Genomic DNA, 23,628 nt, shown 5'->3' with positions numbered 1-23,628 from the left:
TCAGGTTGTCCTTAAAACAGCAAGTTTATTAGCCTTACAAATAAATCTATCTGCCAGCAAAGCTGCACCCAGCTGTGGTAGCAACCCTGATTTCCTCATTCTTCACCACGTTTTTTGTACAGACTGGGCTCACATTTTCTGATTTTGCTCCTCTAGTTCCTTCAAAACAAGCAACACAGCTTGAATGCTTCAACAGGAAGGGAAAGGTGGTGTTAGAAATCATCACTAATTTAGAAATTAATTTTTAATGGGTTACATTTTATTTGCTTCAGTTGAACACCATTATTTACAGACACAAGTTAATAAAACACATCACAAAACAATAAAATTTCAACAGCTAATATTTATAGGTGCATAGTTCATGCTCAATTACTTTTTTTTATATGTATAGTACATACACATATATATAAAGCTCTCACAATAAGTCATCTCTGCACAGAAAGAATAGTCATAGGAAACAAATAAAAACTGTATCATAAACAATATCAAATTACTGACAGCCTATCAACAAAACATGTACAGAATTAGAAATAAGCAGTAGACACTTAGGTGTTTTTACTTAATATTTTCTTTTTTAACTTTTAAACTTGAAGCCACAATATCCACAGCACAACAATGACCCTGCCAACCGGCTTTCATTTCAGCAGGAGTGAAATGCTGAAACAAGGTGGATGCAGTCACAGATACTCCAATCATTGCTGATGGAAGACTTCAAAATACACTGTAAAAACTGTAAAAAAATTGAACGACTGGGCACATTGGAACTCAGCACTTGTACAGGATGGGACGTCTTTAGTAGTTAGTGGATTTCAGGTGATAGGAAGGAAAGGACTCTCATGCTTCAGGTTCATAGTCTTGATACTCTTCCTATTGAGGGAGAGCAGAAATCAGCACTATTGGTATTTTAGATAAAGACATCCAATTTTCTCTATTTATTCTACTCCTGGTGGATTCAACACTCAGACATTATGGATTCTCATGTGGATACGAAATGTATTTGGATTTTATCACATTTTCCAGATTCTGTACCTTACAAGTCATGGTACTTAAAGAAGAATTAGACTTTTACAGAGCTTAACACATTCAGCTGATGCTGCTAGTAACTCCTGAGACCACCCATGACAATTCACTTAGAGGGGAAGGAGGACTACCTCTGTGCTGAACAGCACATCAAGTGCTGCAGATCCTTATATGAGTCAGTAAATCATTTAAAGGAGTGTTGAAATATGGACACATGAGCAGCATCCTTAATTTCAGTGATATTCAAGAAGTTACACTCAAGCCTTTAGGTCTTTTATTGGATCACAGCCTGTAGTTTTTATACCTCTCATTTCCAGTCTTATTATCTGCACTACCATAAAACTGCTAGTCCAACTACCAGTGCACCATGCCAGATATTGTAGTAACATTTTAGATAGCTGGTTCATAAAAACCAACAAAACCATTTACTCCCATAATTGCATTAACTTAAGATCATGCTTCACAAAGCATGATGCATTGGTGAGTGGCCAAGCAATTAAAACAACCTATGAAGAGGAAGTTTGTCCTTCATTCCCTACTAAATATTAAAAAAAGGATTCCTCAAAATCCAGGCACAAGTGCTTTGAAACACTCAAAACATTTTCCATTTAACTTCCTTGCTATCAAAAAAGCAATTAATTTTCTACACAGCACTACACCTCTGGCAGATCTTGGCCAGAAAGAGTATGTTCCTGCTGTGCCCTTGCAGCTCCCAGCATCAGCCTAGGCCAGGCTCATGTATGTAATTCAAGCATGCAGCCTCCTCCTGTGCCCTTCTCTTACATGCACTCACAGCAAACACCACAAGAGATTTACCTCTGGAGGCATCTCATAGGCCTCGTTCTCAGGATCCACAGGAACACCTGTATTATTCACCATTCCCTCCTGCAGGAAACCTTCTTCATTCTACATTTAAAATAGGGAAAGAAAAGCAACAGTGACTGCTTGCCTCATTATTTCATCACAGTGAGAGTTTCCTCCCTGCCACTGTTTGACTTCTTGCCTGTCCTTTGGCTGTGGGATGCTGCCAGGGGTTGTGGAGAGTGGGGGGACATCAGCTACAGAAAGATCTTCTCCATATTTCACAGAGGTATCCATGGGAATGACAACTGCCACCCTTTTGAATAGCTGAGACTCCATTTTTCTCTTGCTATGGACAGGCCAAGAAGTCAATCTGAATAAAAGAACAGTACCACTACCAACTTGCTGAGTATCTTTGGAAAATATTTTCATCCCACAGAAATGCTCTGGTCAAGTCATGAAGCAAATCAAAGTAAGCTATTTTGTTTAATCTTATAGACACATCCATCCTGTCATAAAGCACTATTTATTTTAAAGTTTTAGCCTGTTCACACTGCAAAAAGGGGGAAACATGCTGATTTTTTTCGTCTGTTTTAGAACCTAATTGTATTGGAAAATGCTTTTTTTTTTTCCTTTAATGGGTCATACCTTTACATGATTTCTTATGTCAACCAGCATGTTACTCTGTACACTACTGATATATGATATGATACCTTTTACCCAGCTTCTTGCATTTTTTTATTATAGAAGCATTTCATTTTATACAGCAATTTTAGTAAGAGACTCTTGCAATCAACAAAATGGCAATAGTGTGAGGAATAATGTGTTGAATAAGATTATTAAAGAAGATTATTCTTCTCAAAAAACTACAGATACTCTGTTCCATATGAAACAAACACAAAGGAAAAAACCCACAACATTTCAATTGGCCCAATCTTTGTAGTTGTTACTCCAGAAGTTTACAGAGAAGAAATATGAATTCTGCCAGAGCAGAGGTTGCTGGAGTTCATCATGAACTGTAAGAAAATGATATGAAAACAGGCCGAGTGTCTCAATGGATCTAATTTATAACAGGTGTCAATTAAGACAGAAATGCACCAAAACCAATTACAGATACTCAGGAAGAAATTAATTTTAAAAACCTGACCTGCAGGTGGGTAGAGCAGACAGAAATACAAAATTAAGTAAATCACAAACCAGACTAATGAGATAATTCTTCAAAATCTACAAATTCTAAGATAGTGGCACTAAATTAAATTTAGGATACAGACAAAAAGAGGAAAAGAGAAGATAAACCTGAAAGCTTGACAAAACATAATAAAAAATGCAAAAGAGGTGGCACTAAACCCTCTTTACCTTCACACAGTATTTATTTGGCTTCTCCATTTGGCACATATTTGCTCCCTCTGTGGTTTAACCTTATGTCCTTAGTCATAACCCTCTGTTCCTCACTTTCTGCACCACCCCAAGCACAAACTGTAACTTCATCTACCAGATACCAACCCTGCTCTTCCTTGGATCTGTCACCTTTTGATACATATGTAGGTACACAAATTTTTCATTCACATCAAAGTTAACAATGTGCAGAATTTATATAAATAATATAGATTCCTCTCTTCACCTCTTATTGCAGACTTCAAAAGGTCCATTATGAAGTGATATCTGGTCCTATTACTTCTCAGTGGGGCCAGATATTCTTTTTCCTTTGGAGAAAAGCAGCACAGCACAGTCTGTGTGGAGTCTAACTGTTCTGCCAAGTTCCCTCCATGCATGTTCCTGCTCTGAGTCAACACCCTGAGCCACTCTATGGAATAGACATAATGGACAAATTCCAAAAAGCCAAAGGACTCTGATGAATAAAGTTGCAAGTACCTTTATTTAGGTATTTGATAGGCACTTGTGTCTTCCAAAACTGCCAGAAATTTGGGGTGTTCAATATGAAAGTTAATTTTTCCGGCTTGAAATTATGAGAAAAGCTAGGCAAGTTACATTTCTGCCTCATCTTATTAAAGCACTTGAGCTCCTCAGATTACATTATTCCAGTATTTACTTGCTTTAGCTTCTAAACAAAATTTTAATAGCATTTTTATGCCTGTTTACTTTTACAAAAAGTAGCATCAATCCCTACTAGCTTTGTCTGAAATAGCCAAATAGAGTGTGTGATGCAAATTTTACAGCTGTTACTGTGCCCTTGATCTAACAGACCAGCTCTAAGGACCTAAACTCCCATCACATGCACTCCTGCTTAATCCAAAATACAATTTCATTTCTGCTTCCCCCAATCATTAAGGAACAGCTTCAGCTAACAATCAGTTCATCAAGTAAAACTGTGCCCAAAATCAGGCTTGAGGGTGCACAAGAAAGCATGCATGCAGCTTAATGTTATCTGCAGCAGGAAAACAGATGGCAAGTGAAACTGCCAGGACCATTATTAACAACAAGGAAAAAACTTCCCAGCTGAATTTCAAGTAAGAGCTTCAAAGTTTGTATGCTGTTTTATTGTTAGGAGTCTCTGCAATGGATCTGGACTGTCCATCAGGAATACTGAGACACAAGGCCTAAAAGACTGAATTTATCACCTTTCCAAGTCCCTTCAGCAAGTTCAGGATGGAGTTTACTCTACAGCTTCAAATAAAACAATCAGCAGCACTAGAAAAATACAACACCAATTACAAAACCACTAGTTTTTCAAAGGAAGTAAATCATAAGCCATAACAAATCTCCAAGGGAACTCCCTGCCTGGGAAAGGTTTCTTGCCTTTGCCCAGCTGCAAAAGCAACACAAACACCACCTCTCATGTTGATGTCACTGCAGTTTAGATGAGGATGACATTACTCAAGGTCATCTGTTACATAAAAATGCACAGCAAAGGTGACAACCTCATTTTGAATGGTGGCATGCTCTGCTTCTGATATACAGTCCCCCCCAAAGTAAGAGTATCACAAAAGTAAACCACCACCCCCAGTAACACAGAGCCATCTAAGGTACACCTTAAATCATATTTTACCTCCTTTAAAACAAAGAAATGCAATTTTACATTGTCATGATCAGCAATTCCATATCCTAATTCAGTTATGGAAAAGGAAAACCACCCAAAAGACCAATTCTTGTCTTAGTATGAAAAGACATATTTTTCTCTAGAAGCTACAATCTCTCTCAACCATGCTGAAGGGCATTTCCAGAGGGAAAGATTTTTTTATATTAGATCGTCTGAGAAGCTCAGTTAAAGCTCCTCAGACATGAAGTCAGTTTTTAACTGGGGAGCATTGAACTCTTGCTGAGAAAACACTTTTAAAAGGGAAAATTACAACTCACCCAATAAACAAGGCATTAGAAGAATGGTGAGGTGAGGACTTCTGCTTGACCCCCAAGAATTCCCTTAAGGAAAAATGAATACCCACACGGTGACTATGGGTAACTTTTGCATTTTGACTCCAGAGAGTCCTGTGCACTCAGATTCCACATTACAGGAAAAAAGCTTCTGTACTATCCCCAGCAGAGCATATCCCACTGCCATTCTCTGGCATTAACAGGAGTGTCACTTTGTTCTGTCAGCATTTCTGCCTGCCTTACTAAAGGCATGTGCCTATCAGACCTGCACATGTGCTACCAGGCCACCTGGCAAGCCCACCCACACTTTTCCCAGGAAGACTTGGCTGCTTACATAGTGTATATCTTCTTTTTCCATGAGGTTCTCTCATTTTGTCAAGCAACTTGTGTCCTTTTATAAACAAAGAGGACATGGTGCCCCACCACTGTGAAGTGACACTTTTGCATGGCCCTGAGTTCCAGTTCTGACTCAAAGAACAGGTATGAATATAACTGGTATACAAGATTATGAAGCAGAACTACTGTGATGGCTCCAAAATGTGGATTCCTCCTCTTTTACTGTGGGAATGAATGCTGCTAAGCTCTGTGCACCACAGTGTGAAATGACACACTTTTTCAATACACTAGTAATCAAACTAATTAAAAACTCCACATGAAGACCTGACTCTGTTAAAATACAGAATATTTGACAAAGTTTCAGGACTATTCCTTTTACAATGTAAATGTTGCCAAATCGGTTTTCCTTATTTCAGTGTTTTTTGTGAAAAATGCATCCCATTCTTTCCCTTCACTCCCTTTCTCAGCTCATAACACTTTTGGTGGAAGGAAAGAGAATGTTTAAGATCCCCTACCCATGAAAAACAGACCAAGTGATCCACTCCTGGTACTGCTCCTATGTGAGCACCATGCAGTGAAGGGTCACCTTCAGGAGTGTGCATTTGCCATCAGAAAGAAGGTAATTTATCCCAAGCCAGAGATGAGCCACTTCAAAAGGAAGCATTGTAATTGCAATTTAGTGGCTGATCTAAACAATATATTTTGTCCTCACCCTGGTTAGTAATATATTTTTTTTCTCTTCATTATGAGCACTGATGGAGTCTTATAGTCATGCATAATTCTGGTGATTACTGGAGACTAATTCCTTCTGGAGTGATTCCACATTCTGAGATAAAGAAGCCAGGCTACCAAACTGTCTGCCCTTAGAACATTTATACTGGCAGGAGGCAATCACCCTGGAAGCCAAAAACCACAGAGGTCACAAATTTCTCACCATGAGCAGGTTGCTCAGGGCCACTCCTTTACCTCCACCCCACCAGCTGTTTATACTCATTGATAAACTCCCCCCTAAAACTCACATACATGCTGTTTCACAGCTGCTGATTTTCTGTCTTTTCTTGGACCTCTAGGGAATTTCTCATGCAGATATTGTGGGAGGACCTTTTGTCTCGTTGAAAGCCTTACTGCCCACAATAAATATGGTGAGGCTTGCCTCAAACACCTAAAAGATTAATGTAACCTGAGGAGTCATACTTAATTTCAACAAAATAGATTATTAACACTCAATGAGCACTGGTCATTCTGCATCATTTGCCAGTCTGTTATTGAGTGTTTTATAATGTATAACTGTGAACCAATTAAATTCGATTAAATTAAATCCATGTAAATTAATCAAATTAAAACTGTGAATCAAAAAAGCTATGAACCAAGACAAGAGGCACTGTGGAAAAAGCAGTGAACTAGAATAGGGAAAAAACTGTATTATAAGGTAATTTTCTGGAAAGTCCTTTGAGATCCCAACAAAATGTTCCATGCAAAGCAATTTTAACACAGTTCACTTTGTTGTATGTACACACCAGTTGGTACCTGTGAGAGATCAGAATAAGAAAATACACATCTAAAAGCATGATTACCTTAAAAAATTATCACATACTGATAGAGTAATGCCTGCAGCCATGGACATGTACATCTTTGTGGGCCCAGATGTTAATTCTAGCCCACTATTGGTGAACTATTGAATTTGCTGTTGTTACAATCTGGATAATTGCACTAGTAATCTGTCTTTATTTAGGGATAAAATTGTTTACCCCTAAAGCAATTGGTCTTGTGCCTGTTACTGCATCCCAAACCTCTAACTCAGCAGGGCTGCCTCAAGCCCTTACAACTGGTAACCTCATGTCCCTACAGCTTGACTAAGTCCATTTCATTTTGGTATTACCCACCTTGTGAGAGCTTTTGTCAGGAGCTGTCAGTCATTACATGGTGGAGCTTAAGGAAAAATGTTGGGATTCCTTTTTTATACCCACAGTGCAGCTGTTACTGTTCCTGTGCAAATTTGCCTCCTGCTGAATAACAATTTGCTGGGCTTATGGGCTTAAAATTTGCCTTTGAAAAGAAAATAATTTGCATTCCTTCTCCAAAATTTACCCCACCTGGATACTGTATTGAAGTGAAAAAATAACTGTCTTCCTCATCTGGGAATTAATTTTTTTTATAGATATTTTGACTACAAAGGCCAACTTATCTGGATGGGAGAGAAACACTTGAACAAAGAATCCAACAAAAGGCAAAACAAAAATAAGCTAAAATGGCCTTAATTCATTTACTTTCCTAGTCCTAAGATATTATACTCATGGACCTGACTCTGTTGCCAGGTCAGCTTAGGATGCTTTAAAGCTCTGTTCACTCATTGCAATAGTCACTGCCTCCAAGACTCAGCTGTGAATGACAGAGCATCATCATCACTCCAGAGATAGAGACGTATCTGTGCACTAGCTAGAAATAAAATAAACTGCTTTAATTACCCCTAAGCTGAACACCTAAATGAAGGAAATGATGAGAAAGCATTATGGGTGAAAGAAACTAGCTGTTTCAGTGCATAACTCATTTAGAGTACCAATAATGAAATGAGACTTCCCTCCTTCCTTCTCCTCAAATAGAGATTTGAAATGAAGAAGAGACATTTAATTAAACAAATAAATATCAGCATTAGCACAATTCCAATGAAAGGCTAAAATAGTGCCTGCAAGTTCTACAGGCTGCATTCCAATTTGCATTTTTATACTTTTCAGTTGGCAATGACAAAAGTGAAAATGAAAACAACTGATGCTTACAGAGAGAGGAATGAAGAGTCTGTGGTAACCTGTAACCACAGCTCTATCTTGGTGTCTGCAAATAGCTGGAAAAAAATTCTGTTTACAACAATTTGCAAACTGCTGTAAATGCCTTGACAACATAGATGGTGTACATTTTTTTCCTTCCTTCCTTTAAAATTGCCCAGTATTACTTGATGATGAGATGTCTTCAGAGTACAAGAGGAACATTTCTGTGAGAAATCAAATTTGCTGAAGCTGAGATTCATGTTTGCATTAACCAGGCTGATTAAGTTCCTGATTAGAGCTGCTGGAATGTTGCTATTTGCTGATAAATGAAGATTACATGGAGAACCTGCTCATTGCAGGCCACACCAGAATTTCATAAGAGTTCCACAGTGATGGACATGTGCATCAATTCCAGGTGACTTAAAGTAAGAGATTGCCTAGGGGCTGAGTCAATGTGATATCAGCAACAGCATAAACACATCCAGGACACAAAGCCCTTTCAGCTTCATCCTTTTCTGCTTCCCAAATCCATGGTGACATTGAAAACTCCACAGTCAGGGGGAAAGAAAAAGCTAGAGCACATAATTTGGAAAGACTGAAGCTATTTCTAATTGCAATATAGTGGGAGTCAGAGATGTGGCCCAGATCTGCCTCTCCTTCCACTCTCCTGAACAAGATAATAATATTTTAGAATAATAGATCTTAAAACTGTGCAAAAAAAGGGAAGCCATTCTATCATGTATTAGAAAGGCCTATCCAGCCCTAGTGGGCCTTCTCCTAAATACAGAATTCAGTCTGCACAATGCATGTGGCTGGGGATTGTTGGGAGATCCCAATGGAGAACAGCAGGAATGATCACAGCCTAGAACAGAGAGGAAATTGAAGGAATCCATCAGACACTGTGTCTGTCAGGAGCTCCATGGGATTAGCTAAATCCATCTGTCCCTTTCTCTAACAGAGGATTCTCCATTTTGTGTGAACCCATTACCAAGACTGACCTCCAAGGATGATATCTGAACATTACCTTCATTAAATAAAACTGGAACATAACACATGACCTTGACAGATCACATTCACTAGAATAATGGTAAACATCAGCTTGGAAGTCAGCACAGAAATGAGCAATATTGGTCAGATGTGGCTCTACTAGGTCAGTAAAGGTGATTTTAAATAGCGTGGTCTCAGCCAGAACTCCAACATTATTTTACCATACTTTATTTAAAACAGTTTGAATATCATAATCACATTTCAATGTTAAGTACATTTTTAGTACAGATAAAGTTATTGTATAGACTCCATGAGCACATATTCTCTAAGAAAAAAATAAAGGAGAAAAATTAAAATTCTCCAGTTACACAAACAGTTGATTCACTGCTGTATTATCTACAACAGCAACCTCTAAACCATACCTATTTCTCCTACTCTTAGAAAAGCCCTCTACAAAGACCTGCATTATGAACAGCATGAGTTCCCACTCACATGGCCCCACCTGTGCAGAGTTCCAGCTCTGTGCCCTATCTCTGTGACTGCAGTCACAAAGCACTGAAGCAACTTCACTCACACACAAGAAAATTCTTAAAGGAAGGGGAAGATTTTTCTCTTCATTAGTGGGAGGAGTGCAGGTTTTGGTCCCTTTTGCTTTTCCCTAGAATATGAGCAGACAACCCAATGCAATCAGCACTGACTCATTTGCTTGTACTATTTGGCACACTGAGCTGTGGGCTCACAGGTGACAAAGGGGCAGGATGTCACCTTCAAAGGCTGGAATTGATTGACAGGACATGCTATGAATTAAGTGGTCACCCTTCAGTTATTATTAGTGAACATCTCTCTAAAGCATTTCTTCTATTCCAACATATTACAGCACTTTACCCCGCTGGGGAATTTGAAAATACATTTTTTCTACAAAGTAAACCCAATACTTGCTTTGAATAAAACCCACTCGCAACAATTATTTGAACTACAAAGGTTTCAGGGGTATTTCCTGCAATTTTGATCTATTCAGTAAAAGATTAAACATATAAAAGATAGAGACACAGCCTATATTTTAAACTTTATACTCCTGAAGTGATATTCGTCATCTAGAAGCAAGTACACAACCATTCAGAGCTTTCACTTGAATTGGGAAAGGTTCCTTCACAGTTCAGTGGCACAAAACACAAACATCATGAACATCTCCTCAGTTTATTCTTCTCCATATTAGAAGAGAGAATTCCTTTTAACTAAGTGGAAATAATTTCTTAATAAAGTCCACTTAGCAAGGTGTAGCACACAAGGAGACTCTTAAAAGACCAGTGCTTAAATACACAACACTTGAGTATTTGCTCTCTCTGCCTCCTCCCCCAGCACTGCTATTGTTATCTTTGCTTTTCACTTCTGGCTTAGGTGCAAGGAAGTAGCAGACTGAAGACTGCCATCCTCTACACTGCATGGGAGTGGATTCCAAAGCAACAGCTTCCCAGGCCAAGTTCTGCTCTTTGTCAGTATAAGCCTGGCGTAGCTCTCCCCCTCACTAAGCCATTTCATACTTACACCTGTATGTCTGTGACCTCCTTTTTAGACACCTGCTGCTGTCCCAAAAGGGATGGACACCAGAAAAATCTCCACTACTACTTCACATATAAGAAATCATGAAGGGTGTAAGCTTGGATAGCCTTTGAAAAGTCACCCATGTTGCACTTCTGCTTTAGGCATATTCAGCTTTCCCCAAATCGTTCCCAACAGATGGCAGGGAAAAGCCACTTAAAAGCCTTAAAGTAATAAAAGGTTTGATACTGGAACAAACATTACCCTGACTCATTTCAGTCTTCTCTGGGCCATCCCAGTTCTTTCCATCCACACAACACAGTTAGGAAAAACCTGTGGAGCACCCACTACCCTGTTCCTGTGGTGCTCTTTTATGAGAGCTGCAGACAAGTTACACCTTGCTAGAGTTGAGATGTGGCTGCTTGGAGTTTGGAACAGAGTCAAGTAGGGCAGAGATGCTGCTCACCATGTTGCTGAGAAGGAAAAGCAGGGTAAGCCCCAGTGATGTCAAAAGTCCAAAATCTACCTGAACCAGTGTGAGCTGATGATGATCTCAGCCATAGATAAAATTTCAAATGGGAACTGTTGCTGCAGTGCTTTTACCAGGAGCCTTCTATTAATAAACTCTGTTAAATCATTTGACATTAAAATGTAGAGCTGCTTTTTGAGGATCAAAGCATTGAATGTTAGTTATCAGGATTGTTAAAATGACACTTTTCCTCTGGTCCTTTCTTACTATTAATCACAGTAACTCCCTGAACTTCACCAGCTAAGCAGGGGCTGCCCCTGGAATGCATTTAAGTCACAGTGAAGTTATCACCATAAACTGCTAGAATTCACAGGAAGCAGTCAGTCCCATAGCCACTAGGAACAAAAGGGAAATATCACTTCTCACATCCACTCTTCTATTTGAGAGGGGATTCAAACCATACTCCAGCCCTCACCCCATTTAAATTTAAGCATACAGAGGAAAAAAAATGATGCATACACACCATAGAGGTAGCACACAAAAAAGAAGTACTTGAGATAAAATAATTTATTCTGTTCATAACAGGCAGAATAGCAGGTAAAACCACAATTCTGCCAAGAAGTTTTGAGTGAAATACTGCTTAGCAATTGCACTCATTACATCATCTACTTTGGGGATAATATAGGAAAAACCAAACCACTTTTCTTCAAATTCATGGCATAACTGTCAGCTACATGTGATTTATGGAAGCTCAGATGAAGCTGAGAAAGAGTAATTTAATGTATGTCACGTCAATGAGATCAATTACCAACAAAGCTTATTCTATGAGAGACAAGAATGCTCAGTTAAAACTCAGAAGGACTGAGAGAACACATGTAGCAAATTAATTACAGTCAGTACAGTTCTTTCTCCTACAAGCCACATTTGCAGTTCCTGAACAAGACACTGCCTGAAGCACTACAACATTTCCTCCATCATAGTGAGAGCTTAAATGCTGCTCTTTTGTATTTTCAGAATTGAGGATGAAACAAAAAGACTGGCAGGATGAGTCTATGCTTCAGAAAATGATGTGTACTTATGATATGACTCCCTGCAGTTTGAAAACAACACAAAAACCTATCTGCTACCAGCCATAAAGATGTTTCTCTACGTGTGCTGCCTGATGAACATTTGGATAAGAACCAGAGCCAGATCTTGAGAACCAACCATGCAGATCTGAACACAACTGACTTGAAAGACTGCCACAGCTGGATGCCCAAGTGTTTCTAAATGCTCAAGTCATATCAGTTAGGCACTCAGCTGGTGAGTTTATGGGCAAACACCATTCCTGAAATAACCTATACTAGAAAATACTTCTATGGAATACAAGGCTAAGAGTAAATGCATTTTGACATGAACAAACTAACTAAATTAAATTCAGCATTATGCTGTACCATCATCTTTTAATAATGCCCTCCAAGTAATTTTGTTTCAGTTACCTGATAGGTATTTGTGCATTTCCTCAAATGAGGTATTGCAGTGGCTCTCATTAAAGTATGATAATTTCTGTTGTTGTTTAGCATAAAGCCAAATGATGTGTTTACTGTTCCATAACAAGCATTGTTCAACAGGCTGATTCAATGAGGAAACAGCAGTGTAAAAAGCAGTGATTACTCTTACACGTGTGTAATTTCTGATACAAGCAGGCAACAAACCATGGTCCTTGTTCTCTGGTTTAGTTGCTCATCTGCCTGGAATTATCCAAGAAAGGCAGTGGCACTGGAAAAAGCAACAGTTGACTGCTCTAAAGTTATTTACATCTTTCCCATATCTGTAATATTTCCAACAAATATGCAAAGTGTGGATGCTTAGTGGGCTACATTTTACCTAAAGTCAGTTCTGCCAAGATGAGCTCTGGACCATCTAGCACCCTCAAAAGCTGTTTACAGAAGAAGAACTAATGCTTCAAGTATTCAGAAGCATTTTTCTGAATGGATTATTTCAGAAAAGAAGTTCAACACATTCTTTGCAACAACAACAACAAATGTAAAGCATATTGTGTGGCTCCATGGTTCATATTTGCCAGCTGGACTTAAACCATGACAAATATGGAAGCAATCTGATAAGAGAAGCTTAAAATAACATTACTACTGAAAGCTTAAAATCTGATCTACTCCAATTGGAATTATATTTAAACATTTAAATTCATTTTAAATTCATTAATTAATTTGATTCAGCAAAAGATTTTCAAGCATGCACTTGAGCAAGTAGTTAGTTCCACAGAAGTCACACAGGTTTTACACAGGTTTAATACTATCAGAATACTGTAGCAAATCAAGAATGACCTTCAGAAATTCAAAGTGTTTTATGTGCCAAACCCCCCCCCACCCCCCCCCCCCCCAAAAAAAAAAAAAACCAAAGAAACCTACTTAATATAGTAAGGTAGGACATTTTGGAAATTTGGTGCAAACCACTCACCCAGTGAGACAGACTCAGATCCATCTGTAATCTCCCAGATTAAATCAGTGACAAGTGAGCTCTTCTGCTGTACCCTCAGTGCAATAGGAGCATTAAGATTCAGATCTAGAGAGACAGCATCCAAACTAAACATGTTCTTAACACCAGTTCCAACAACCCCATGGAAACCAAGATTTAAACCAAAGCAGATTTAGGAGACAACATTCCCCCAATGTCTATTCACTGCAGGAACAGGATCCCTTCAGCACTTGAGTTTTTTGGGTTTTTTTTTACTGCTGCTGATTACCCTGGGCAGAGGGAAAATGCTCTAGTGCTTTGTGTTGTGTGGGTGATGCTCCCATTTCCCAGCTGAGTTTGGTTCAACATTTATAGAAGGGATAAAGTATTCTGAATTGGCTTCTATCAGTAAAATGACTCAGTGATCACTGTGCAAGTGGGAGGACTTCAAGCATTTGACATTGCTTCTCACATTCTTGCTGTCAGAAATGCAAATGTTGGGGAATTTAAACTCGTTCCTATCTTGTCATTTTAAAATCCTAAAGGGACCTTTGATCATTCAGTGGCCTGTTAAATATTTAGCAGTCAGGAAGAAAAGGATTTTTTTTCCTTCTGTGATGGTTTAACTGGTTTCAAATCTAATACTGATTCCTTTATGTGAATAGTATATCATCATTTGCCCACCATTTTCTTCTGAGAAAAAAAAGGCCCTCCAATTAAAAAGTGATCTGCCTTCCAAACTAATGAAAAAAGAAGAAAAAGTAATATAAACAGAGAAAAGATGGGGCTGTAAACCCCACAAACTACATAGTCTGCATGCACAGAGCACACGTACATTTTGGGGGCTTAAAAAAACAAGTTTTAATTACTCTGCCCCTCTTCAAACCTAAGTGCCTTGCAAATATTGTCTGGGGACACGCTCAACTTGTTGAAGGCAGCAGTGCCACTACCCTCTTCAGAGGAGTAGGACTTTGGTCCCCAGGGCACCAATCCCTACTGCACTTGAACCTGCTAATCCCACTGAGGCACGTGATTGTTTTCATGGTAATATTCATCACCTCCAGGAGGAGATGTGCCTCTCTAACCCAGGAGCTGAAATTAGGCACCAGGGAGCACTGAGCAGCCCTGCTGTTCTGGCTCAACTCTGCCAGCAGCCTGAGCAGAGATGGCTCCTGCAGCCTCCCACACGAACCTCTCCTGTGCCTGTTAGCATGCCTGTTGTATTAATGACTCATCTTCATCACAGGGCACCAGCCCAGACTCCCATTAATCACCTTAAGTGTGCTGCCTTCTGCAGTTTGCTCACAGTCCCTGCCACTTCTGCACTACAAACACGGGGAAGGAATTTGGGGGTCAGGCCCTGCACTTCAGCAAGGACTTGGTAACTCCATAGAAAATACCCTACAGTCAGAATCTGTTTGTTCCAACAGTGTTGGGTAATTTCTGGATATTTTTAATAAGCCAAAATAACTGCTTCCAAAATATGATTCCTAAATTGCATGGGTAGCCAGCAGGTGCATTCCCAGTGACAGGTTCAGACAGAGAGCTAGCCCTGTACCACAGCCCAGTCCATCCTTCCTATAGGAAAAACACTGTCTAGCTTGTTCAACAGCATGAAAAACCTAGAATAAAAATTACTGCACTGCAAATTGATTTATCCTTCGGGGTAAAAAAAAAAAAAATAATTTTCTTACAATATTCTGAAAAAGGCTCTATACGTGTTATGAGAATGAAAATGCCACTGAGAAGAGCTGCAGGGTGTGATGAGGAAGCTCTGACTTTTCATGGTCTGTGGGCACTTTCTCTTTTATCCCAGCCACCACTAGATTACATTCACACCTCCTTCTTTACATCTCCTTGGATTTCAATTACTATTTCTTAATTATTTCTGCAGCAACTTCATTTTATTCCATTTTACAGATGACCTTTTTTAACGCTACCTACAAAGTATTATGGCTTCCCACTCTAGCTTAAAATGGGTTTGGCACAAATAAACACCAGGGCAAAGTGCACTGCTAGCAGAAACTAACAGGCTATAACTGATGTAAATTTATGTCCACCCACTGGTTAGCCCATCAGTTTCCTCTCCTAAAAAATGTCAAAGCAGCTGTCAATCATGCAGAGAATGTGAGAGGCTTCCCCACAGAGACTAAATCTACTCTCCCTCCTAAGTTGCCACACCATTAGATGGGTGAACCATTTGACACAGAGGTCAGAGCCCAGACACAGTAGATATGTATCAGAAACTTGACAGATCTGCAAGCAAGACATCAAGGCTGTACCGCTCCTTGACACATCACTTTCTTAAAATACACACTAGATACCACAAACAGAGTACCTGTCTAAAACCATTTATTTGGCAGGTTTATACCAGAGCTATTGCACTGGCCTTAAACTCCATGATTGATCACTTATCTATTCCAACAGATTGCTTATCTGCCAAAACTGTTTGTGTTACAGGAGCACCAATTTCCCATAGCTGATTAACTTCAGTTCAAGAGATGTGCTTCATTCAAGCCAAAAGCACTCATCTTCATGTGTAGCTTTCTCTACAAAGGACAGGGACAGCATCTTCCCTGACTAGGACTGCCAGACTGAACCTGTAACACCACTAGGATTGGATGTAGCAGGCTGCTTGAATAACTCCCCAACATTTGTATCTTGAAAACACTAAATTTTCTTCCACTGAACAAGTGTCTGCAGCTACCTTAAAGGAAGTGCTCATTCCTTCTTTGCTTGCCTGCCCAAAATAAATACCTTTCTGGCACAGAAAAACTCTAGTTTTAGACATGCTACATATGAGCAATACATTTTGCTGTAAGACAGCAGACTGAGACCTGAGCTCATGGCAGCAAGGGGCAGCCCACAGCTGACAACACTCACAGATCAGCTGAGCTCATGTCTCAGGCAGCTTTGCTTTTCTGCCTGAAATACATTTTGTTTCCCCGTCAGCTTTAGATTTTTCTTCTTTGTTTTTTCACTTTAGGATTATTCACTGCAAACCCAGCAGCCACATGTTGCTGCCCCTCCAAGTCCCAGCTCCTCTGGTGGATAGCCCCTAGGTGAGGAGCTCACTATCCTCATTTCACTGTGCTGTTCACCTTGGCTAAGAGCTGCCAGCCCAGTCAGCACTGACCTGTGCAAGGAATGGTCTCCTGTTACACAGAAAAATGTCCTGGCTCAATGGACCAGACTTCTGGAAGTGATGAAGCTTCTCTACATGCCCAAAGGACTAGCTGCCGTGCTCCAAGCCCTGCTCATGGCTGGATGGCTGTCAGTGCAATTCCAGAATGCTGGCCCAGTAATGGAAAACTGCTAAAATGCACTTCTGACCAAGTAACACCACTGAGCACTCCAGCATGGGCAACATCAATGCTGTGGCTTCATCACATTGACTCCACATTTTAATTGACTCAAAGATTTGAAATCTCAGTAAACCATCCAGTGGCTGTTAAAGTGTGCCAGTACAGTAAGAAAATGAAAATACTGAAGGAGCTTTCCAGCTTAAATAAAACAACTTTTCATTTCCTTCCATAATACATTGCTTTAGTCAGGGAAATCTGACACTGTTCAAAAGCCCATATTTAATCAACAGGAGTTAACAGTTGTCTTTCAAATGAGAACTTAAAGTAATTAACTTCAGCTGCTGAGTTTGTTAAGGACACTTCCCTGATCAACATTCTCACATCACCTGAGCTGGGACCAAGCTGCATCCCCCACACTCACACCACTGTTTTCCTTGCTGGATGGACCCCAGGATTCCCACTGCACAGCCTCAGATGTCCCCATCTTCTGAGTACCTTAATCATGGTACAATAAAAAAATTCCAGCTCAAACTGGTGCCTCTGAGGAGGGATTCAGAACAAAGGAGCCCCTGGGCTTTCATATCCTCAAAGCCACAGGGTAGGAGAGTCTGGAATCATCAGTTCCTGCTGTCCATCTGAGTGTCTGGTCCCCAGGCTGGCCCACAGGTCCCAGGGCTCTCTGTTCTGCAAAGGGTCAGCACTTCATGGCTCTTGCCTGGGCTCTGGCTCCTGTCCCCAGAGCTGAACCTGTACTGCAGACACAGCCTGAGCTACCTGCACTGAGTACAAACTCACCACAATGCTGAGTGAACTCATTCTGCAGGAATTCCAGACCAAGCTTCCACTGGAATGCTTTGCTGTACCAGTGATACATATTGGGAGCATGAAACCAGTCTGTCTTTATTGATAGGTCTAGACCCACACAATTCTTGCAATGCAATTCTTCCACTAGCATCTCATATTCTGAAAAACTTTCTCTTTTTTTATTTTTTATTTTTTTTTACTATAAAAGCTTTGTTGACATTTGGGATGAAGTTCCTCAGAGAGCTCCACCAATATCTGTCTACCTTCTAAATATAATCTTTCTTCAGACATCTATCACATCCTCCCATGATATGCACAGAATCTGTTCAAGCTTTTTGTACAGTCAGTGACAGATTTAACTCTGCATTTGCCAGATTGGGAATAGTATAGATGTGCCAGCACTTCTCTGACATTTCTGCCCTTTGCCATCAATCATTAGACTGTATAGCTCCTTGTTGCCTCCCAAAGCCACATAATTGCTGAGAAAGAGCCTATTTCAAAGTTTGTAAAGTGCACAAGCAAAAAAAAAAAAAAAAAAAAAAAAAAAAAAAAAAGACCCTCTCATGCTTGCTCTTACAAACTACACAGCAGGAACCAGATCCTAGTCCCTTCCTGGGAAAACCTCTCAATTTCCCAACTGCTTCTTGAGGCTCACTTGGAAGTGTGATGTGCTCTGCACTGCCACGAAGCAAAATAATCCCAGAGGATTGATGTGGGTTTGAAGTCAAGGGTATGCCATGCTTACATGGGATTTCTGTTTCCTTTGGGAAGCCTTGGACAGAAAAGTGAAAAATAAAATTCTGCATGCTGATACAGAGCTGAGCCTTCCAAGTGCAAATGTTTGCACATGTGCAGAGGCACTCTAGGTACCAGATGTGACCATAACAGCATCTCTGCTTTGAAAACATTATGATTATTCTCACTTTTTTGGGGTTTTTTTGGTTTTTTTGGGTTTTTTTGGTTTTTTTTGTGAAAGAAGGAAAAGGTTTAAACTCAGGTAATATTCTTCAAAAGACTGCATTAGAGATGCAAAGATAAGCAAAGCACTCAAAAAATCATGAAACACCATCTGCTCTCTTTTATCTTCTAAAGTCTATCAGCATCATCAGTGTTGCCAACATTAGTCACACTCCTCATGATATTGGGTGTTTTTCTTATGCTCTCATCTCTCAATCAAAATTATACAATAGCAGTTTGTTTAAAATAAACTAAAAAAAAGATCTCCTACACTTGATGCCTGAGAAAACTAGTGCAAGCCAGCAGCTCAGAAACGCAGAAAAAAGTGAGAACTATTTAGATAGAATTTAACTGCTAAAATATTAAATATACTCCAGAGGCTGTCTTTCAGAGTAGCTCAGCTTCCATAGGGATACCAAAGAACATCCATACTTCAGATCCAGGGTAGCAGACTGCATCTCTCAAAAATCTGCTTTGAACTATGACCACAGAATATCCCAAAAATCCTGTTGCAAGTCACATTTTTACACAGGCATAGCTCATGATGGAGAATTCAAGTGAACTCTGTGCCTTTGGAAGCCAGGCAACACTCAAACACCAAGCCCCTTTGATTACAGTCTCATTCTCTCTTCACGTGAGCATCCAGGAGAACAAGTGCAGCCTCTGCCTCTCTTGCCAACTTTACACTGTCATGATTACATCTTACTCAGCTGCTTCACACAGCTTGTATTTTTATATAAAGTGAAGAAATTTTTTGCTATTCTGAAACACAAAGTATGTCACTGCCACTGCCTGCTGAGACCAGGGTGCAGCTGATGACAAGTGTTGTAGGCACTGGAGAGGCACCAGCACACCTTGGCAGGCAGGTGGAGCAGGGCAGACCAGGAAATGCTGCTCACAGGGGTTTTTCAACAACTCAGCACAGCTGAGCTGGGACCCAAATGGTTTGGGTTCCCTTTTATGTAGCCAGCAGTTGGGAAACATCCATTGTGCTCTGCTCTCTCTCCCCACTCCAACCCTAGCACAGGTGCCAACCAAAACCTCACCTCCATCCTTGGAATTTAACAAGATCCAAAGTCTGGAACCTCATTGTCCTGCTCCTCCAGTTTGAACTGGAAAGCTGGGGCTGCACTATGTGAAAGCATTCTGTCTCTGCACCCGTGTTACAGCCTGCATCTGTGCAGGAGGCTCTGTGACTCATGCCTGACTCATGCAGACCTGTACCACCAGCAGCATCTATCAGCCAGAAAACAGAGTACTTACCCCCAGGTTAGGAGCTATTTTAATGCCATGTGTAAGGAAGAAATAAGCACAAGAGACCTGAAGGAAGATGATGCCCACAACCCTCACTCAGCCCAAGCACTGGGGCTTCCATGAGGAAGATTAAATTGACATAACCATCACCTGAACTTGATTTAACCACAGCAGCCTGGCATCCAAATCCCACTCAGGACTTTTTGCACATACACACTTGAGTTCATATAGCTACAGAGAAGAATGAACCCAAGCACACTCTTGGTCCTTTGCATTGGTCTTTCTAGCACTGTGGTTTGTGCAACACATTTTTCAAAGTTTCATGTCATTTCCTATCTGTTTTCCAATATGAAACAGCAAAATTAGTAATTTTCTTACTGTTACAGCTTCCCCCCTGCCCCTGCAAAGAGAGAGGGGGAAACCAGGATTTCAGAACATTTGAATATTTCTTACTAAGTCCTCTCTCTTTCTAGCCTCAATAAAGGAAAGCCATTTCTCCCCCACATTTAAAACCACTGAGCTCATTAACTACTTAATGAGTTTTGTGCTTTCCTGCTGCACTAGCAGCAAGCCTAGTTTATTTTCCAAGTCACAACTTTTTTTTGCTGTCATTTCTAATAACACAGTTTTGTGCACAGAGGTTTCCTGAGCCATGTGGACCAAGACATGTTTCTTCACAGTAGGAAATACAGAAATTGGTAGAACAACAGCACTAAAATGAAAACATTTATTTGATATGTCAAAAAAACCTACAGCACCAAACCCAGGAGTTTCTTATATTCCACTAGGTTAAGAAAGCACAAGCAAAATGTCTAAAATATAATGGAAATAGAAAATTTGAAATCTTATAGGGTGTATTATATTTAGCATTATAATTTAACTACACATTAAAGGAAAACTGCTTAAGCATTGGACATGTATATCATTATAATTTATCTGCTGCTAGTAACACTGCCAGTAGAGACAAGAAATTGTAAGTTGCCTGCAGGGAATTCTTTTGGATGAATTGTCAGGGAATGGTTGAATATTTTAAAAACTCCCACATTTTAGAAACCTATTTCTCAAAGAATATCCTCTTCAGTTAGTCTTTCCAGAAAACCAGGCCAGATTTTTAATTGTGTATCTGTCAGTGCAGATGATCTAAATCAATCATTTAAATTACGATCAGTTTTTAGACATTAGTTTTAAGAATGAGAAGAGAGAGATCACAAGATGATCTGCTTGTTGATCTCTGGCTTCTACTGACAGTAGAGTTATTAGGAGGAAGCAGAGAGATATCCACACATGCAGGAATCCACCTTTTTAATCTACTGCAAATCAAATCAAATGACCACCTGGGCCGCATTCAACAGCTGCCATAACAGGAGTCACCAGTACATCTCTAGAAGGCATCTTTGAACTAACTAGTCAGCTTCCAAACTGTGACAGCTTTTTAAAAAGAAAACAAACATCTCATACATAGTCACATTTTCAAGCTTATATTTTATCTGATCAAAACCATATAGAGCTAACACTGGCATTAAGCAAAAGGCTCAGATCCAAAGTCAGTGCCATAATTGCCAAAAACTTAGTCAGTTTTGGATTCATGTCATAGGCTTAATAGTCTTGGATGCTTAGGAATGATAATAAAAAGCCTCAATATAAGTTATCTGTACCTAGCATTACCAGAATTCTTAAAACAAATGTTAGTGCAGGTGAAAGCAGCTAGGAAACAGCAGTGATATTGGAAAGTATCACAATTTCAGGAAGCATACAGTAGCAAAGAAAAGACCAGTGGCAGCCTTTCTTCACATCCCTAATCCTTCAATCACCCTGGGGTGAACCATGGTGAAATCATAGCCCTGGTCGTAGGAGGGAGAGGATATGTGGTGCACCGTGAGGATGAGCAGAGGAAGTAGTTTTAAGGAGTAACTATGTAAGCAGAGTCCACAAATCACCAGCAAATAGCTACAGAAGAACTGCAAAAAAAGCCAAGAATCAGTCCCTGCCACAAGCAAAAAAGTATGGTCCTATCTCCTTGGAGTAACTTTTCCTGATAGGAAAAGTCAAACCCAATGTCTTGTTGCCTGCAAAGTGGGAACAACTAAGGATCCTACACTTCCATTTCCTAGCAACACGTGTACAAAGAGGAAAAGTAGTTGCTTGTCCTATCAATTACAAAATAAAATTTTTAGAAGAAATTTATCCTGATACAAGTTTACAGATTTATATTTTTTCCTTCTGTAAAACAACTATGTACTTAAATACAAAAGTAATCCTATTTATGCTATTTGGCATCTAAGAACTTGGCATAAAATTGAAGAAAACATGTGTAAACAAAATGCTTAAATAGCACAGGAAATATTCTCTTAAGATCTTACTGGGTTAAATCAATATGAAAAAATAAATGAATTAGCAAAAGCTATCATTACTAATCCAATTACTATAGTACAATGAAAGGAAAAGTTGCATGGTGGGTTTGATGAAACTATTAGTCCTTGATTTTGACCACTGTTTCTCTAGAGATACTGAAGGGAAATGTGTGATTTAAGTGAGGAGAGGGATCTCTCAACTACTCAAAACTCATAAAGAAATAAATAAAAGCAAAACCCCAAAGCTAGTAAGACAGCCTCAGACACCTTATTTTCAATCCCTCTTCCCATCACTTCCATGTAATGCTTCAATTTTTAATTTTTTCCTAATGTTACCATTATGCTACCTGTGAGCCCCAGTTTATTGGGAGACTCCATCTTCACTTAATCACCTTCTGGCCAACAGACTACTCAGCACAAAATATCCAGGCCTAATCTGTCTTGCACAGGAATGATTTTTAGGAAGAGTGGTGCTCAAGTTGTCATGAAATTCAAATGAGATCAAACAAAGTCTATCCACCTCTGTCAGCAATACCCAGGAATTTCAGCCTTCTGAATGCTTTACTAAACACTGTGCTGATGTTTCACCTCTGCAGAAGTCTTCCCCTTGCTTACAATGGCATGCCAAGCTCATATTTCACACAGATAAAGCAGAAACATTCTACCAGCTCTGCAGGGAGGCAAACAGACTTATCAGATTGTCAGTGATTAAATGCAAAGCTGCAGCCAGTTTATGATAGACCAGAACTGTTCCTCCTACTTCTCCAGCAGCCTCTATCCATGGATCTAAATTTCAAAGTAGCTCAAAGTGCATCCCAGGCATTTTAAGCTCTAGAGTTAAAAATTAATTTCTCCTAGCAATGTGCCCTTAAGTTATCTTGCTTTCATGGAGTTGTTTCAATGATCCTTTTTGTTACAGAGGCAGCTTGGGCCCAGTATCAGTCATTTCATTTACAGCTGGTACTGAAAGAGCTGGAAAAAGCTTTGCTTGATCCATCCAACCTTGAATTTTCTTCTCTGCTTCCTGCATTAATCCTTAACTGAGTATCACTGTCCCCATTTCCCTCAGAATAACAATTCAGGGAAATCACTATTTTTACAGTACAACAATATATTAATTTCTGACTTTCTCTTGACATCTATGAGGATGCACAAGAGTTCACAATGGGGTCACCAGCTGCAAACATCACCTCAAATATTTTTGTGGATCTTCTCTTGACTATGTGCTTGTCTGCCATCAAGCAAGTTATCCTGCTTTA

At 39.7% G+C, this 23,628-nt stretch overlaps 1 protein-coding gene across 3 annotated transcripts in view; it reads right to left on the bottom strand.

Annotated features, from left to right (window-relative positions):
* Nucleotides 1–237: 237 nt before the first annotated feature.
* Nucleotides 238–23,628, bottom strand: part of SNCA (synuclein alpha) — a 60,676-nt gene continuing 37,285 nt past the window's right edge. For all 3 annotated transcript variants that reach the window (XM_079306985.1, XM_079306984.1, XM_079306986.1), the window contains exons 5-6: nt 1,837–1,926; nt 238–867 (exon numbers count right to left, since the gene is read on the bottom strand). In XM_079306985.1, coding sequence (XP_079163111.1) covers nt 835–867; nt 1,837–1,926 — 123 coding nt within the window. In that variant the 3' untranslated portion in view covers nt 238–834. The remainder of the gene's footprint in view (nt 868–1,836; nt 1,927–23,628) is intronic.

Source organism: Erithacus rubecula (genome assembly GCF_903797595.1).
Source record: "Erithacus rubecula genome assembly, chromosome: 5".
NCBI lineage: Eukaryota > Metazoa > Chordata > Aves > Passeriformes > Muscicapidae > Erithacus > Erithacus rubecula.
The sequence above is the reverse complement of the archived record's forward strand: the minus strand, read 5'-3'. Positions and strand labels throughout refer to the sequence as shown.